Source organism: Dermacentor variabilis, chromosome 3 (genome assembly GCF_050947875.1).
Source record: "Dermacentor variabilis isolate Ectoservices chromosome 3, ASM5094787v1, whole genome shotgun sequence".
Classification (NCBI taxonomy): domain Eukaryota; kingdom Metazoa; phylum Arthropoda; class Arachnida; order Ixodida; family Ixodidae; genus Dermacentor; species Dermacentor variabilis.
This window is the reverse complement of record NC_134570.1, coordinates 56,363,853-56,383,630: the sequence shown is the minus strand read 5'-3', so window position 1 is coordinate 56,383,630 and position 19,778 is coordinate 56,363,853. Positions and strand designations below refer to the sequence as shown.

General features: G+C 42.3%; 1 protein-coding gene across 1 annotated transcript; it reads left to right on the top strand.

Moving 5' to 3' along the window:
* The first annotated feature begins 174 nt into the window (after window positions 1–174).
* LOC142575683 (malectin) lies at window positions 175–11,987 on the top strand. The gene is made up of 4 exons (XM_075685230.1): window positions 175–740; window positions 1,859–2,038; window positions 5,074–5,131; window positions 9,264–11,987. The coding sequence occupies exons 1-4, from the start codon at window positions 390–392 to the stop codon at window positions 9,503–9,505; spliced, it is 831 nt and encodes a 276-aa protein (XP_075541345.1). The 5' UTR covers window positions 175–389; the 3' UTR covers window positions 9,506–11,987.
* Window positions 11,988–19,778: the final 7,791 nt, after the last annotated feature.

The window sequence follows — 19,778 nt, the reverse complement described above, 5'->3', positions numbered from 1 at the left end:
AATGTCTGTAAACGAACAAAACATAAACTACCATTCAAAAATATATCTTTATGTTTCAAAGCTGAGACAAATTAATAAATTTAAATAAAATGAAAATTTTATTTTTAGCCGGAGTTCTCGATCGGCGTACGAATCTAACAACGAGGATGCGTGGCTTTTCGCGACCGGCGGCGCGGCGAGCGGCGTTTCGCGTGGATTTTCTGTTCCGCCGGGGGGGTTTGCCCGTGGACGCTATGTGTTCGCGCTTGCTACTCGAATCGCGCGTAGAAAGCAGACTAGTTCATGTGTGAAAGGTGTAGAAAGTCGTCCCTGGACGAACGCTGTCTCCTAATTTCCTTAAATTTAGTGCACTAGGCTTTATTGAACTCCGGCGGCCGGCTAGCTTAGATATGCGGCGCTTCGTAGTGTCCCCTTTTCTCTTCGTTCTGCTGCTCCGTTTTTCCGATCCCGCGCTCAGTCTAGGCGAAGTCATATACGCGATCAACGCCGGCGGCGAGGAACATGTGGACATCCACGGCATCAGGTACAAACGCGATCCGCTGTTCGGAAAAGTCGGCACGGCATCCGATTACGGCAAGCTTCTAGTCATCGGTCGGGCCCCCAGGCCGGACCACATCCTTTACCAGACCGAGCGTTATCACACGGCCACTTTCGGCTACGACATCCCCGTCAACAAGGACGGCGACTACGTCCTGGTGCTAAAGTTCTGCGAGGTGTACTTCGATTCTCCGGGCCGAAAGGTGAGCTTGCACGGCTCGGTCGACCGGCCGGTCGGCTTGCGTGGCGTTCCATTGCCACTTTCGCGTTGATTCCGTAGCATGTGCGGATTAAACTGCACACCGCGTGCACCGGCTCTCGCGTGATTTTGCGCTAGGTCGGTGGATGTTAATTTTGCCCGTTTTTATTGATTCCAGCGCCCGCTACGCAGTTTCGTTTGCGGTTCGTTCGATCCAACTTCGCGTGCGGTGTATGTGCTCGCGGCACGCAATACTGTGATACGGCTGTAGCCCGCTGCTGCTTTTCGGCGGAATGCGCAACATGACTTTTTTTATTTTACTTTCTTTTTCGTAACTGATCACCTACTTTGTTGTTACAGTGGCCGAGAGAAAATCTCTTGGTTATTTTGTACTCGTCTCCACTTTTTTCGTACTTGAGCCACGCAGCTGCGCAGGTGAAAGCTTACAACGCTTCCGTGCTTTTCTTTTTTTTTCATTCCTTGATTACCCTGCCAACGAGGCACCTTCTTAATGTTCTGACACGTTTGCAGTCTTTTACACGTCTGCATGCCCCAGAACGTGCGTCATTTCTATTTCTTTTTTTTTTTTTCGGATTGTTGCTTGGCGCGCGCTTTTGCTGACGTCTGTTCTCTCTTCACGGCATTTATCCAGCCTTTCTTTTTTTTTTTTTCTTTCGCACAATTTTTAAATATTATATATGCCACATCTATCTTTTTAAATGTCAGCTTCTGCTACAGACAATCCATTCAAAGGCAGGGAGCTCTAGCCTTGCAGTGACGGACGTTTCAAAATTAGATTTCTTTGGCAAAAGAGAAACAGAATGTTAGCGGAGGATTTGAATCTTGATCTGGTTTACAGGTAAGTTTAACACATGCTGTGAAAAATATATGAAAGAAGAGCAAGGTGCATATATGGTAAACAGACTGTGGACTCTGTAGACATTGATGCAGCAGTAAAACATTGCTGACAAGTTAATACAAAACATTGTGCATTGTTATGCCGTCGTTGGAAGCTAATTTGCTGAGGAACTACAGCGTTTAATTTGTTAATTGGAATCGTCGTGTAACCATATTCTGCAAATCTGTTGTGAGCAAGTGAACTTGATAAAAATGTCTTTGCAGGTCTTCGACGTAGTCTTAAATGGCCAGCACACTGTGGTGGCCGACTTGGACATCCATGCCAGAGTAGGACGAGGGGTCGCTCATGATGAGTACATTGCGTTCAGCATCAAAGGCAACAAGCTGCGTATCAACGATGAAGAGTCCACGCACGATGGAAAGATCAAGGTTGAATTTATCAAGGTGTGCAGACAATCCATATTTATTTACTTAGTGGTAGGGAGATATGCTTTGCTCATTATCATTCCTAGATTAAAGCCTGTGAGAGCATTGTGAATCTGGATGTCAGGAGAAAGCTAGGGAGCTCCCATTGCAAGTACGCGAGAACAGAATTTTGCTTGGCATCCATGGCAGCGAGCTTTTCTGACGTTTCTTGCATTTCAAAGAAGGTAAAACCTAATGACTGTAGAGGATGGCCTTGTTTATTTATGCCATCAATCTTTTACAAATGTTCTTGAGAACAAAACATAAAGCTGGAGCATCAGGTTTACAACTTCAACTTGGCAATGAAAAACAAAATCGCAGTTCTACAATATATACCTATTAAGACATCGAAAATGGGTAAAATTTATGCATTATACGCCACTCAGAAATAAACCACCAATTTGTGATTAGGACTTTTGTAAAACCCTCATAACATTTGTTAAATTTCACATAAGCAGTATAAGCTTTGTCCACTTCACATGAAGGTGACAAATGCAGTTTTACGTAACCGTGATATCTCTTGTTGGTGCTGAGTAACAAATTTGTATACTTAGTGCTTACCTATCTTCAACAGTTTTTAGATAAACTTGAGGTTCTGAATCAAAGTCACACAGTTGGTAGAGTTCAGCTTTCTCCCTTAAATGCAGCAAAATTCATTCAAATTATTTACTTGTTTCACACTCAATTATATGTTTCCCTACTCAAATATACGTTTCACATATATTTGAGTAGGGAAATTGGCACTGGCTTTAAGAAACACTGTCACTCATCCTTAACTATTATTGTAAATATCACCAGTAATGTAGGTTGAGCAGTCAAGTTGTTTTGGGAAATTGACTACAGCGCTGCAAAGGAGTAAGACAAAACAAACAGGACACAAGCCTTGCAGCTACATAAACTTGACTGACACATTCATCATACCATAAACTTGATGAATAATCGAGGTACCTGATAATGCACAACATTTTGTTGAATGCAGCTTCATTTTAAATAAAATAGCTGCTCTTAATCGGTGTTGGCTTAATCGGGCAGCAGCACTTCCTGCAACTTCTCTTAAACAGAGTCATCCCTTGTCTCACTTGTCTCACCTACAGAGTTGATGCATACAGTTTATACTTATATCAGAATTCTAAGCACAGTGTATGAACCACATGTTGTCAGGCACCCAACGTGTGCTCAGATTAAACATGCAGTCGTATGTATTTTGCTGCAAGGGCAGAATTTTATTGAACAGAAAAACAAATATGCCTAGGCGACATTTTGAGGGCATTGAACAGAACCGAGAACACATCCAAAGAGCCCCTAGTAAACGCTCTAGCCATAGTACTCGCAATAAGCGTTGGGACATGAAAATTCTGCTGCTATAGTAATGTATAGAATAGCTGCGTTCTCCACTTTGTCTCCACAACAGCAACTTTAGAAAGAAGCCTACATGAGCAACTTGGTCAACAAAGTGTGTTTGTGGGTTGCATGCATGTTACCCCATTTATTTATTTATTTATTTATTTATTTATTTATTTATTTATTTATTTATTTATTTATTTAATATTTGTCAAACAGCTATTTCTGTTGAATGCTGAACCTCATTGCTGAACCTCAGTCTTGCCTAAGCATACACTAGTTCTCGCAGCACCATTTGCCATTAGACTTGGATCAGTAAATGCAGTTTGCAGAACTGTGATTTTGTTTTTTATTGCGGAGTTGAAGTTGTAGACCCAATGCACCTCTCCTTCTTTTTCTTCTTTATTTTTCACTGGCACTTGTAAAAAGTGTGTGGCCTAAATAAACATGAATCAATAAAATTTGGTGAGATCGCTTTAGGTTAATTGTTCGCTTTGTCAATTGGCGAGAACAGCAGGCCCATTGACAGATTGAGGCCTCGCATTAGATGGCTTGTCGTGCATTAGTGAAAGTATTGTTGAAGTTGATTGATTGAGAAAGTAGCCCCTAGTCGCTGGCTTTAGTACAATGTGAAGTGCAAATACAAGGTGTGTTGAGCATTCTTCATGCTTTCTCTTTCTGACCGGTATCACTCTTGCATTATCAGCTGTTATCTGTCCTGCATACTGGGGCCATTTTCAGTCATAGATATCATTCATGTTACAAGCCAGCTATCTGTACAATGACCGACATAGACAATTGGGACACATGGTACTTATGCAATTATAGCACATCATTTTTTTTTTCATGTTTTATTGTCTTGAGGCTCACCATACAGCACACTTGCTACGATGCGGTGCGTGTGACTTAATCACATCTTGGGCCTACCACAAAACACCTTAGCTATGCAAGAAATCAAGCCCTAGGTCTCGTGTTATTCTGTATGTGGCCTTACTGCAATAGCAAGAGTAGAGCAACATAGGCAAGGACACAATTTCTCAATTATTTAACATTATATATATATAGTTTACACACAATTTTTAATGAACTTTTCTTGAGAATTTTTCTCCTCCTAGCTGTTGACTGGTATTTGGGTCACAATATGACTGTAATAGAGTAGTATATAATATCTCAAGATGTGGTAAGGTTAGACCTCATGTTATATTTGTGGCTTCATTATGAAGATGCTAGTGAGTCCAGTATGTGTTTAGCTGTCTCTCAGGTGTGGCCTCCAAATCAAAATAGTATGATAGAGTTTGTTGTTATGGCTTGCTATTGAATTAACATTGTAATGGGAGAAGTTAGAACATAACCGAATAGCGTCAATAGGACAGTGAATTAGCAGCAGTGATAAAGTTTGTTGGAATTGCAGAACTTATGTTAATAAAGCTGGTGATTCGGTGCTCTAATGGGCACCTTGCTTAGCTGTTGTTTATTTGTTTGTTTTAAAAGCTAAGAAGGTTTAATGGGAAAAATGTTTTCTAGCAGAGCCGGCTTTTCTGCTGCCCTAATACGAGCTTGGGCAGTAGCGAGCAGCCAGCTCTGTTTAAATGTCATACAAAACTACCAAGTTTAGTCATTGGTAATTTAAGTAAATTACATTATGTGCCTGTTTTATGCACCTTGTCTTCCAGGGCTACCGGGATAACCCAAAAGTTAATGCCATCTATGTGATGAGGGGGACACTTGATGGTAAGCAGCTTTAACACATGTTCTGCTTCTTGTTTGCATCACGTATGCCATTTTTAGGCTTCTATCATGCTAGTGGCTAGTGTGTGACCATGCATGCACATGTAAGAGTGGAGTGTATTCTTTTTGTTTAATTAGTTGGGTGTGTGCCGGGGGAGAGGGTTGAATTGGTCCCTCTGAGGCCATCAAGCAGTTATCAAATCTATTGCTTCACTAATCGAGGTGTTCGTAAAAGAGAGATGAGAAGTCACCCCTTTTCGCTAAAAAATTTTTTTCTGAAGTTTTAGTTTATAGTAGGACATTCTTGAGGGCTAGTTGGTTCATACTTGAAGATAAGTTAAATCTGCGCCAAAAACGAGGACAGTGAAAGAAACACACAACACACCATGAGCGCAGACTGCCAACTGTTTCTTCGTGAAATCAGAGTATAGGTTATTTCAAGCAGGATCCCCGGCACATGACCACATCATCACTCACTGCATTCTGCAGTGAGTGAATTCTGCAGGCTAACTGTAACACGGTTTGTACCAAATAAACATGAGGGATTCAGAACATGAAACATTCTGTGGTGCGCACAAACATTGAGTGATCAAGAAATGAAGATGGCACATGTCATAACAGTAACCGAAGTGTAGGAAATACCTAAGTGAGGGAATGAACAGGCGCAATGGTACCTGTAAAACGTGGTTGCAACAAAGTCAACACCAGTGACGTAAAAAGGACAAAAGATAATGAAAATGAGAGAATGAAAAGACAACAATTAACCAAACTAAAGGCAAAGTTGAAACAATTAAAACCTGAAAACTTGTGAAATAGCAGGAGGGCAGAGTAATGAAACACGTTAATATACGATGAAGCTCAGCATGAACTCAAGAACTCACAAGTGGCTTCCCAAAAAAGCAATTTCTTAGTGTAAAAGCAAAACAGACGGCGTGCTGACTTGTCACTAGAGTTTGTAATGTGAAATGCTTCCACAATCTCTCTTCTGTCTGGTCTCTCGACCTGAACAAAAACATCATGTTTTCCAAGATCGGCTTGCAAGGAATCTTTTGCTTACCCTCATCTTTACCTTTACACCCTTTGCAATGTTGGGATAAGGTGCCTCCTACGTTATTCTTTACATTCCAGTTATTTTTTACGAACTGTGTTACAGTTAGTCTGTAGAATTCTTACGTTATCTGCACAAGTGTGAGTGACGATGCGGTCATGTGCTGGGGATCCTGCTTGAAATAGCCTATACTCTGATTTCATGAATAAACAGTTGGCAGTCTGCTCTCGTGATGTGTTGTGTGTTTCTTTCACTGTCCCCATTTTTCACATAGTTTTAACCTACCTTTTAGTTTATAAAATTAAGCTCAGACACTCTACTTTCAAGTATAATGGAATTGATTACCTCATGTGGTCATATATAGCAATAGATGTACCTCATATGGTTGCTGTGTGGCTTGAGAAATTGCATGCATATTGGTCAAGCTTGAGCTCATGACACTTGTTCACACGTGGGCAACACGAGTTGGGCAAGTCTATAAAAGGAAGCCAAATTCTTTTTGAAAGAATATCCCCCTGTTTCGCATCCTCTTAAAATGCCACAAATTTAAGACATTTCGCGTCTGCTGCAATTGTTTGAATCCAAATTTTCAACTTGCATGTGTGTCCTTTACTGCAAGCTCGGTCGTTTTGCAGCGTCTGTGGCACTTTTGCATACTTGCAGTCATTTAATTATGTTCAAATTTTGTATACGCACTTAGGATGTGCGGTGCAGTTGCATAATCATATTTGCAATATCTCTAGCACGTGTTCTTGCAATACTTTGGGATCTGAAATTGCACTTGGTATCCTCCACTGCCTGAAAAACTTTTCAAAGCTGCTACCTGCTTAGCTCACTCACCAGAATGCAGCATGCAGTTCATGCAAGGCACATCTTCAGATGCAAAAAAATAACCCCACATTGTCCGGCGTTATCACAGCTTGCCTTGTCTGAGGAGATGGCTTTCGAGATAGAAGATATCTCGCCTAAGCAATAAACACGGGAGGCCGCAGACCTATGCTGCAGTGATGCTCCTTTTTTGTGCCTCAAGTGCACATGCCCACATTATTCATGCTATCGCGACTGCACATAATAATGGGCTAAGACTTGCGCTTGTTTTATTAAAGGTGCGCATTATTATGCCAACCCGCAGAACTGGTACGAGAGCATACAAAATTAATTGTACTGCTAATACATGAATGACAACCTCAATTTCAGAAAATTTCTCGCTTAAAACCTTTTTACTTTATTTTTGGCAGCTACTGAGGACAACGTGGCAGGTTTGACGTCTGGCCACGTTTCCATAGCTGCCATCTTTTACAATTTTATTGTAAAATGCCAGGGTTTTAGAGCTCGTTTGCAACTGTTGTTAGGTTCTACGTTTTTTTGTTTGAACCCCAGCTTAGTGCAGAATCTATATAAAATACAAATACAGTTGCCAACTAATTTTCAGAGCCAGATCTTTTGTACCCACTCGATTATCCCAACGCATTCCCTCAGCAGCACCACCTACTCCACTGAACGCATGTAAAATGGCAGCAGTATTTATTTTCAGCCGCTGTCCCCTGAATAAACTTGATAAATATTTCCATCTGTGACTGTGACACTGATGATTTTGGCTGTGCACATAGAGGAGTGTTCCTATTCGTAGCATTCCTACGGAACGAGTACTGTGAATTATTTGAGTAAACGGTTCACATCTGCAGTACTGAAGCAATCTTTATTATTTCTAACTGAAATTTCATATATTTGGGCTTCGACTGTAGTATTTTGCGAACCTAATGTTTGCCGGTCTGCATTTTGACGGCGCCAAAATGAATACTAGTTGTGTACTTATATGCAGTCGCACATTAAAATGCTCAAGGTGATCAAATCAATCCAGAGCCCTCCACTGTGGCAGTTCCCATAGCCACATGGTTCCCTCAGGAGGTTAAACCCCAGAAATCAGCCAATTTCTTTTTGGGTACACACATTCAATTCCTGCAGTTCATGGTTTATCTGTTTACACACATTGTATGCGACTTTTCTGCATGTAACATAAAAGAACAAGGTTGTGAACCATCTGCCATTATTATAGGCTCTAACGATAGCCTATTTTCTTGCCACAAGTGTCATTACCAATACTGTTGTTGTGTCATCTTGCTTTAGGAGAGCATTAAGTGACAACTAGCAGGCAACCTTTTTTGCAGAGAGCATAAGGCTGACTAATGAGACTTTTTTTTCCTTGAGTTTTCTTGTTAATCAGTCCATAGCGAAGACACTTCTAATTCCAACCTCAATAAAATTTTAGGCTGCATAAGAGGCTTAGTTTCAGATAGTGTAGATGCAGTGCAGGCCCTTAATTCAAAATTTTACCCTTGAGGTGCGATTGGAGGGGACATAAAAAGCTAAAAGATATATCTTTTCCATATCAAAAGTCAGCATAAGCCATTAATGCTCGCCAAAAATGATGTAAAACCCAGAATGTTGAGAATCATCACGGCAACTGGGCATGACCTTCGAGATTAGGGAGCAGCCGCATCGTCTGCATAAGTGCTACTTAAAATCTGTTCGTAACAAAATTAGGCATGTATAACCAACTTAGCCAAAGTTATTTTTCATTGCAGTTTGCCTTTAGGTAGGCTTTGCCTCCACCTGCCTCAGTAGCTCGCTGGCTATAACTTTCTACTGCAGAGCACAAGGTGGTCAATCCATTTTTTACTGTGGCAGCCATGTTACCAAGGGTGCGAGATGCAAAATCGTTTATGTGCTTAGATATAAGTGCACAATAAACACCATGGGGTCACAATTACAGAAACAGCAGAAGGTACGCAAATTGGTGCAAAGTTCTGTTTCAATTAGATAATGCAACGCAACAAGAAATCTAGGAGGAATATGAAACATACGGCACACATGCTGTACAGGTTTGTCTGCAGAGGCCTTCTCTTGCCCTGTCTAAACGCTGTGTGTCTTGTCCGTGTTCTGTTATCGCATCAGCCACCCATTTCAATCATAGTTGCAGTCAATCCCAACTGGCATTTCTCATGGCCCACTCTGCGTCTTTTGAAACTGAAACGTGGGGTGAGCAGTTAGGGGAGTGTCCTCTCTTTGTGCTTTTTCACTATTCAGATGCGCCCGAGATGCCCCCCTTGCAAGAGTTCGAAGAGGAGGAAGAGGAAGAAGAAGAGGAGGTGCCTACGAGGCACGCTTCCGGCGACTCCGCTGCTACCGGATCTCAGCACCAGCCACGCAGGCCCTCGGGACCTCGCAGTCCAAACCCCTACACGGGAGATGACAGCAGTGCCCTCCTTCCCATCTTCGTTGCCATTGGAGCCTTCATCCCACTGCTGTTCTGCCTCTGCAAACTTTGAATGTGCCCTATGTGTTGTGTGGGCCATGGTGTTCCCACTGTCTTTGAGAGGTGATGGGGGGATTTGAGCTGTTGGGTGGGCTTGTGATTGGGGGAGGGACACATTTTGTGTTATCCTTAGACTGCAGTTGCTTTTGCCTTTGCATTCACATCTGCGGCAGGGTCCCATTTTGTCCACAGCCAAAGGTGGGGTGAGCCGGAAGCACTGTGGCGTCAGGCTTGTGCTGCAGTTTGAGGCTTGAAAGGATCTCTACAGTCTCATCGTGTACTTGCGTGCAGTTGCAGTCACACTGATGCAAGCACTTTGGCGAAGCAACAGTGTCGCAGCGCTTCATTTCAAAGTCCAGTTACAAGGAAATAGGTGGGATGTCTTAGTGCACCATTGTTGTCTTACCACTTCCACATCCGCACCTGTGAACACGTGGGTCATGTGCGTGAACTGCACCGAATAGCAGCATCGGCTACAGTAGCGGTGAGATGGTAACGATGCGCTGAAACATTCTAGTCAAAAGGTCGGATGTTGACTGTGACCTGGCCCTCCTGGTCTGTAGTTTGATAGTGTCATAGTTTTTTTTTTTCTCTACACGTGGCGTGGAATAGTACTTTGGCACGTTGTGTTCCATTCCATTCATCATCTGACATATGTCTTGGCTCCAATGGAAATCAGTGAGCCACGCTTGTGCTCTAACTTAGTTAGTTTGCATTTATGGCTGGGGTTGTGTTTTGATTGTGGCCTGTGGCGTGATTTGTGCAAGTGGTTGAGACCACTTCACTTTCTTTTCTTTCTTTTGTGATTGTGTGTGTGTGTGTGTGTGCATGTAGCTGGGCTAGGTAGTAGAAAGAGCAATTTATCAACACAGAGTAGTTCTACATTTGGCATCGTCGGTTTGCAAGAAAAATGCTTTTGTTTTATTCTTCTTCTGCTATCAAAACAGAGTTGAGGGCACCATAAGTGTAAGCCAGCTGTATCATTGTGTTGTACAGGATGCATTATCTATCCATACATTTTTCACTCAACATTTCTACATTGACGATCGTACTGTACAGGTCCATTTCCCAAAGGAGCACATTTTGGGGCTCGACATCATGGCATTTCCTTCCCTCACAAAATGGTAGCATGTAACTTCGCCTTGGAGGAGCAAGTGTCACAGTTTACACGTTGAACCAAACACCTTTGATAGCGGGGTCATAATAGTATTGTGAGAACAAGAAATGGCATTTACTGGGTAAAGTTGTCGGTCTCTTTAGCATTATATCCTCTGCTGAAAATGCTTACTTTGTGCATGCCGTAAACAGCTAAATGCTAACTATGTTTACATTAGAGAAATAGGTGCTCTGCAGGAGTAAGATAGTAAACCAATGTTTTTTGATGAGCCTAAAATCGGCAACAGGCCATTCGTCAGAGCAGAGTGTGGCATCCCTTTTCATGAATACTTTTTTGTGAAAAGAATTTGAGAAACTTTTGCCCTGTGCCAAAGGGTGAAACAAGCGAGAGGCTTGGCATTTTGACTTAGGCCAACTGTTTGCATCTGCAGACTGAATGCAGTCCTTAAATATTGCCTCTACCAATGAAATTGCTTATTGCTACAACAAAGCCCTGTGTGACACATGATATGTGAGACAAGTTTACCTTACAAGCAGGCCAGAGAATCGCTTCACAATGCAAAATGTCATGCAGACGTTTTGCACAGTATTGAAAAAAATCACCTGTTGCTTTGTGTGTGTGTGTTCTTTTTTTTTTAGGTTGGTGAGTGGATGAAGTTTTGCTTTGTTGTGAAAAAAGTGTGAAGGCTTTGTCTTTCAAGGCTGCTCACTTTCAGTCAACTGCTTTTTCGTTGTTTCATTTTTTAAAGATTATGTGCTTGTTGTTCCCCTTCTGAATCTTTTCTACTTTACCTTTTTTTTTCTTACAGGACTTTTCCTTTTGTTAATTCATTGCTTAACTTACTTTCTCCGGTGTGGGTTTAAGAAATGTACACCTGCTTGTTGCTGCTTCAAAGGACCGACGGCTTTTCGCTGCCGTTTTCGCCGAAGTGGACATGACTGAGTTTTCCGTTTCAGGAAAACTGAAATGTGCTTGTTTTCACTTGCTTTGTTATTTCATCAGCATGACTTTTCCTAACTGTGAATGATACATTGCATAATTAAGATACTTTAAGGGAGAGGGGCACAAAGAAATTTATATGTACACATAACATACACATGTATGTTCTACATTAAAAGCTTTTGCATCCAAACCTGCAGTCCGTCATGAAATTGGGTTTTACAGATTCAGCTTTTGTTTTACCGCAAACTATGTTGGGTACCATTTTGTACCAAGTACCGTTCTGGAGGAAAATAGTAGCTCCTAGAGTTCGGAAATGAGGTGTTCCAAATCGCTCGATTGGCTACCTCGACGTAGGGGTAAGGAGTCCCAGAAAAACAGCCCAAAGTACTAGTTGCATTGCAAATGATCTGCAATCAAATTGTGTTTTGTTTCTTCCTCCATGTGTTAAGAGGTAAGTTAGATTATAGTAACTTGCATGGTGACTTGCACACAATTAAGGTTTTACATAATTATTTTTGTCAACAGAGTCTCTCAGTACTTGACACTTTATGATTGAAGCTTAGGCTGACACCCCGACCGACTACTTCCCCGCTTATTCCCAAGAAAAGAAAAGAAAAGAAGAGAGATGTTTCCTTAATTGTGGCCAACCTTGTCAAGGTCGGTCAAATGTTACATGGGCCAATACTTGATGGCCAACGATGGACCACCAACTAGGGCTAACCTCATACACCCAGCATTTGGCCATTAATTTGCAGGAGCAGCCTTGAGAGAGTGTAAAATATGAAATTTAATTATGAATTAGAAGGCGAGTGATTGCCTCTAAGTGCAAGGGAACATAGGTGCAGGTGGGTGCCTGTGAGTATGAATGAGTTTCAGCGGAAGTGCAAAAGTGAGTGTCAATGAAATTTTAGAAATGCGGTACTGAAAAGCTTCAGTGCCCCTAAATAATTTATAAAAGTTTTTACAATAGTTTTAAGATTTCAGTGAGGTGCATTGACAGGCTAGTCAGTGCATAGAAGTCTCCTCTTTGTGCTGTCCTCCTTGGGCTAAACTGTGGTATAATGGTTATAAAGAGGGATAAAGTGCCTTGGAAAGCCTTTCTGAGGCACCTAATCCATGTTTATAACCTTCATACCACAGCCGTACAGTCTTGAAGGCCCTTCGACCACGGGCACCAGTGAATGTTGCAGGTCATAGCACGTGACTGTACATCCTGTTAGACAAACACAATGAGATGAGGTGGGAAAAAAATGCTTAGCAATGGCAGCTGCCATTACTAAACATCAGAAAACACATGCGTGCAATAACATGGAAGGGAAGGCTGAAAAAAAGAAATGGGAGGGCGTAAGGGCAGTCGATGTACCTTGTGCATTTATACAATTTCGTTAAGCAGCCTTTAGAATGAATCCATGGTGTCGCAGGCAACCGCCGCAACAGGCAATGTATTCCATTCCCTAACGGTTCGGGGGAAAATACGGATTTCTAAACGCTTCAGTTTTGCAGTGATAATATCTTTAAGTTGCTTAGCGCGGCTAAACCGAGCGGCTCGACAAGTGAGAGGCTCAGTATACGTGTCCTTGTCTATATGCCTAGTTTTCCATGATAAGTTAGATACACATGTACTTTAATCGTTCTTTATATCGCCTTTTTTGTTAGGTAACTAGTACTGGTGTTTCGAGCATCTTACTTAATTGGTGATGCATACCAGCCAAAAGAACTGAATGCAAATCTTATCACTTCTCTCTGATTTTTTTCTACCTTGTTTTTATGTTAACATCGCTATGTGTATCCCAGACGACGAACCCATACTCAAGAATCGGGCAGATGAAATTTTTGTAAGCTTGTAGCTTTACCTCACGGGATGAATTTCTCAAGCAACGCCTCGAGTAACCAATTAAGCTTCTGCATGGCTTTCTTTTCTATGCATATATGACACGTGCTTATTCCACTTTAAGTCCGAACTGATAACTACATCCAAGTATTTGTAGCAATTGTCACTAGGTATAAATTTACCCATCGACTGAATACTGATTGTTTAATGGGTGTCGTTTCAGCGTATTGGTCATTGCAACAGTTTTTTTTTTTTTTGCGTCGATTTTTATTTGCTGTGTGCTGTGATTGCACTGCAGACAGCGCGATATTTAGCAGCGATTGGTCAGCTGGACTACAAATTTCTTTATATAAGGCGCAATCGTCGGCAAACAAGTTTATTTTAACTGGCATTTCTTGCGCACTAGCATTAACGAAAATTAAGAAAAAAAAATTGTAGCATTTCACACATTCGCCGTTACTTCCCAGCGCCGACAAATCAAACCAACAAAAACCGATTGTCCCCTGTTCTTAAACGAGACGAAAATGTCCCAATGTCGGCTGGGACACTCGACTGTAATCGCATCCCCTCGGTTACAGGCTTTTAATAACAAAAATGCGAGGAAAACTTGCAAAGCAGGCTTTCCCCCAGAAAGTATCCTGTTGCGGAGAAGCCAAACCTCACTGTCGGCTTTCATCACTTAGCACGTCTGTGTGACTAAATTCCGCCCAATGCGTCAACATGCCTTTAAAGAAACACTTTGCCTAACCTGTACAGGTATACAAAAAAACGCAAAAAAAAAAAGCCGTTGAGCGCTTTAATAGAAGTTTCCACATGGCGCGAGCTTCTTTTGGCGTGAGGCGTTCCGCAGAAACCACTTTGATGCTGCCCAGACGGGCACGTGACCACCACGCCTTCTGTGTTTTGTTTCATTTGTTTCTTTTGTGTGTGTGTACCAGGATAACTGGCATAAAGGTAGTTGTGATGCCACCCGACCGCCGCCGCCTCATGTGCTCGATCGCGCTGAGCGTACATGTGATGGCAGAGAGCAGTGACATACGTACGACTTGTCGTGGCCATCCATGAGCCGGGAGGCTTCTTTTCAATGCGGAAGGGGCCCACATACACAGCCTCGCTGGTCATCCTGTTTCACAGAGTGGAAGGGCACTGAGTTTTTTTCTTTAATTTTTTAAAAGAAAATGTTGGCGCTGATAGAAGCAAAACAGGAACCGTAACTAAATGACCTGCATTTTGTAATATGCCATCTGGCGGAAAACTGCCAGACTAAGCAGCTACAAAGCGATAAAAAACAAAACAAAAACAAGGCGCAGTCGGCAGGGCCATGTTTGTTTGATTTGCCATGTTTCATTTTAATTCCACCAAATTAAAACGAACGAAGTGCGATGAATGGGATTATTATTATTGTTATTATTATAAGGAAAACAACAAAACTTGCTTGAAACGCGTGCTGTTGTAAACACATATGTTCATTTTGTGATTAATCAGCATTCTGTTTTCAGCAAAAGCTAGTCTTTAAGGAAAATGTTTAGTGCACTCAAGACGAACAAGAACGTAGAAAAGACAACACAGCTCAAATGTCGATCCTTCTGAAGCTATACGCTTTGTTTGCATCACTAAGTTTAAACCCGTGAGGAGACGCATGGTTGTATCCAAAACATTCTTTATTAAAATTCAAGCATCAGACTGCAGTAATCGTTATACACCTTACTCTATAAATATGCAATAGATATGTACAATACTTAAGGCAATACAAACACCATAACAATGCACTAGAATACAGATGAAAATTACCAACTGTAATTACAAAACATTATTTGAAAATATTTTCGTTAAAGGTAAGACAAGCAAGGACGACACCAAATAAACATGGCACTATCAAAAACAACAAAAATACAGTTCTTTATAAGCACGCTAAATATCACAAGAAGAACAAATAAGAGACGAACAACGAAGATTTGCATATCTTGAATTACACTGCTCAGCGTTTCATTGGCAACGTGGGGGCTGGGAGGCGACACAACGAACTTATTGGAACTATTCATGTATAGCGCAAACAGTCCTCTTTTAAAATGGCATCTTTTGCGCCTTCGCTTTGGCGAAATCAGATATAGTCTGTTCGAAGGATAGATCGTGGAGGAGGTCACTTTCAATAAACATGATAGCAAGCGAGTTCACCTTGTCGTCAAAGAGGCTCGAACGAAGGCGATTTTTTATCAGCGACAACTTGGAAAACGATCGCTCGGTCTCACAGTTTGCCACGGGTATGCTTAAGTACAATCGCAAAGCAATAGAAAGGTTCGGAAACACATCAATAAGCTTTCTTTCGTGCAGCAACCTCATTATTCCCAGGGGACTCGTGTCCTGGCACACAGAGTTGTGCAGAAAGTTTGCAAACTGTACGATTTCAGCGGGGAATGCTGGCTCCAAATCATTTTTGTAGGTTTTGACCAACTTCTCAGCCCGCTGTGCCAGAGAGGCCTCGCTCCCAACTTCTGTCAGCAATTTTAGGAATCCGAACCTTGTGCCAGAGAGGCCTCGCTCCCAACTTCTGTCAGCAATTTTAAGAATCCGAACCTTTCGCCAAGTTCAGTGTAGGCAGCCTTTCGCACTCGCAAAGCAGAGCCTAGACTGTCAAGTGCAACATTGTAGGTCTCCACGATAAACTTTTTTCTACCTTGTAGCGCACTATCGCTTTTTCCGTCCGGATGCTTACTCAAAAGGATTCGTTTGCCCTCATCCTGATAACATTGATTGGTACTTAGCGTGCGTGCTCTCTCTTCGAAGGTGTCAAAGAGAGGTCGCAAAGAATTAACAAAGCCTTCTAGAGAGCTCAGCAGGTCTACAGCAGTTGAAATATCTAGGCCTGGTTTCTGAAGTGCTACACTCGTTTTGTCAAAGCGCTCCAAGATTTCACTCCAGAAAATCGCCATGAATGCAGTCTCTAGTTTTGTCATTTTCTTGAAGAGAGAGTGCGCTTTCTTCCTAGTATCACCATTTTCTTCCTCGTTCTTTGCTATAGGTTCAAGGCAACACAAGACTGCATTGAAATTTTTCAGAATGGCCTTGCATGATTCCGCGTGTCTTGACCACCTGGTCTCAGAGAGACTTTTCAAAACAAGCTGCTGGCCAGTTCCGCCCATGCTGTCCAAGAGATACCTCCATCGCTTAAGTGAGGCAGCAAAGAACACATACAGTCTCTGAATTAAAGGGAAAATTTGACTGCCTCAAGGCAACTGTCAACGCTACACGCGCCAACTAAATTCAGTGAATCACCAGCACAGGGGACGTAGACTGCCAATTCGTTCAGGTGTTTGCTTTGAGCTTGCAGTCCTTTGTATTTTACTGACATATTACTCGCATTATCATAAGCTTGGCCCCTACAATCATCAATTGAGATGCCATTGGTCGTCAAGAGGAACATCACGGTATCGAAAAGATACAAACCGGTATGCGATTCAATTGGAACAAATCCAAGAAAGCGTTCGTACACTTTCCCATTTAAATAGTATCGTAAAACAACTGACAGCTGATCAACGTGAGTAAGGTCTGGAGTCGAATACAATTAAAGAGAAATATTTTGTACGTTTCACTTCGTCAACGAGGCGTTCCTTGACAGCCTTTGCCATATGCTCGATAAGTTCATCACAAATGGTTTTTGACAGATATGATGGGTGACCTTTTCCTTTGTTCCCGCAGCGTTTGATGTGCTCCTCTAGAAAGGGATCAAACTTAATGGCCTCAAGCACTCCCATATAATTGCCATTTCTAGGTGAACCAAAAATCTTCTCCCTGCCCCTAAACACTAGGTTGCGCTCAGCTAGAAGCTTAAGTACAACGACTACACGCTTCAACACCTCTGTCCAGTAAGCGGTCTCAGTGACAAGATGCTTAACCAGCTCCTTGTCAATTGCGCTACTCGAGCAAGAGCGGGCGAGCCATGCTGCCACATAGTTGCGGTGCTTGACGCTATTTTCATGTGCTCAAACCTTTTCCTCTGCTCTTTTCCAATAAGAAAAACCATGCGTGGTGAAAGCACTGAGGTTGCTTGAAATCGAAAATAGCTTGCACATGAAACAGTAAACGGATATGGACTTTGTACTCCGAGTACATTAACCAGTGTCGCTCGTACGCCTCCCAATTTACAGCCTCTCGTACGAAAAGATGAGGTGACATATAGCATTTCTGAGTTTTGTATTGCCTTGCGGAAGACGGAAAATTTTCTACCCGATTTTGAAAATACAATGGCTCTTAAGGCATACACACTGAAAGCTGTCAGTTTTGCAGTTGCGAGTGCAGCGAGTGTCTTCACTGTGTCCGTGTCAGTGCGCTGCTTCACCAGCAAGGTATGATGATCACTCACCAACTAGCCCAACTTTCCACTTTACCCTAATGCTCCAATGGTTATCTAATCTGCGCATGACATGACCTGTCCAGCGCCATCTTTTTCTCTTGATATCTATTAGAATATCGTCTATAGTTGCGAGTGCAGCGAGTGTCGTTTTTTCCTGTTTGTCTTCACTGTGTCTGTGTCAGTGCGCTGCTTCACCAGCAAGGTATGATGAGCATTAGGGTGACAGAATGGGTACCAAGAGAAGGGAAGTGCAGTAGAGGACGGCAGAATTCTAGGTGGTGCGATGAAATTAGGAAATTTGCTCGTGCTAGTTGGTATCGGTTGGCGCAGGACAGGGGTAATTGGAGATCGCAGGGTGACGCCTTCGTCCTGCAGTGGACATAAATAGGATGATGATGATGATGATGACGATGACCGCAGGTGTAAGTATATTCGGCGGCTGTAATTAGCTTCGGGCATAAATTTCAATCTACCCATGTATTGTAATTTTGACCTTGCTTCTCGAATTTCAAACGGTGAGCAGCCCATTTCGCCTGTTATTGCGGCATTGGCTGTGTATATGTTTCCTCCCAGCAGCCATCGTCCAAGTTCCTTCTGGTGCCTGTTTAGACATTTTATTGTCTGTGTAAAGTATGTTAGTGTATCGGTTGCGTATGTTGTTGCTGGGACTGCGAGTGTTTTCCATAGTGTGCGACCGACTGAATAAGGGTTGTACGAGTGTCGGGATAGATGCCATACTCGACCTTTTAGACGGTTCGATTCTTTTATTATCGAATCATTTTGTTTTCGGAGGTAGTCCTTTTTCTCCGATATTTCAATTCCAAGATACTTATAAGCTGCTTTCTTTGTTATAGAATTTCCCTCTAGCGTGAATGTCAATCCATCATATTTTCTGTTTAGGCTCATCCATTGCGATTTTTCTGCGTTGAACTTGAGGTAGTCCTCAGCCGCAACTCGGGAGCAGATATCTAAGAGGTCCTGTAGGTCTGCTGCCAACTCAGCCAGAAGCACAATATCGTCAGCGAATGTCAAGCGTGAGATTTTTGTGTACACCTCTTGATGGTCTGTTGTTATTGTGGAGAGTCTCACTCAAGGTCTCTCGTCGTTTAGTGCTTTCAGGAGGTTGTTTAGATAGATATTAAGTAAGGTCGGTGATAGAGGACGTTGCTGTTGCGGAAAAAACGAAATCAGGAAAGAAACCATTTATTATATTTCAAAGGGAAGGTCATTACTTTTCGAAGCGAGATCGGGATGCCTTAGAACACGCACCTATAAAGCTATATATATATAAGAAGGAAGAAGAAGCATGTGCTTGCTGCGGTAAAGCTAGGGAAACGACGGAGCATGTTTTAGTAGAATGTGGAGATGTCTACCCAGCGGTCTATTTAGGCACCACTGGCCTCCTTGAAGCCCTTGGGTTCAGCGGGAGCAGTGGTAAAGCAAACATGTCCGCTATAGGCATTAGTAAGAGGCGATTAAAGGATTGGTGGAACAAAAGTAGGGAAACGACAAAAAACGGAGACGTACAAAAGCACAGTTCGCAATAGGGGATCAGAAAATTTGTGCGTGGTAGTTCACAGTGTTTTCTTTTTTTTTTTTTTTCATTGTTTAACCTAGCTAGGACATTAGGCAGCATTATAGCAAGAGCTTGGTGGCGCAACCCACCGCCCCGTTCCAAAGGGGACACTCATAACATCCATCCATCCATCCATCCATCCATAGGCGCTGCACTAGGCGCATACAGAAAGAACATTGACTCACGATGGCCGAAAAGAACTAGGAAGCTAACCAGTAAGTATGCCAGACACGAGGACGGAGAAAGACAGAGCATGAAACGACAGGTTAGAAACGCGGAAGGTAAAAATTGGATAAATTCAATGGAAAATAAGCATAGTGTTGAACTATACCGATACTGGAAGCAACAGATCAGGCAGGAAGCGTTTTATGAAAACTCAAGAGGCAGTGCCCTACTCTTGGAAGCTAGGCCACGATGTCTTAGAATGCATAGCTATAGAAAGAAATTTAACGAAGAAGAAGACACATGT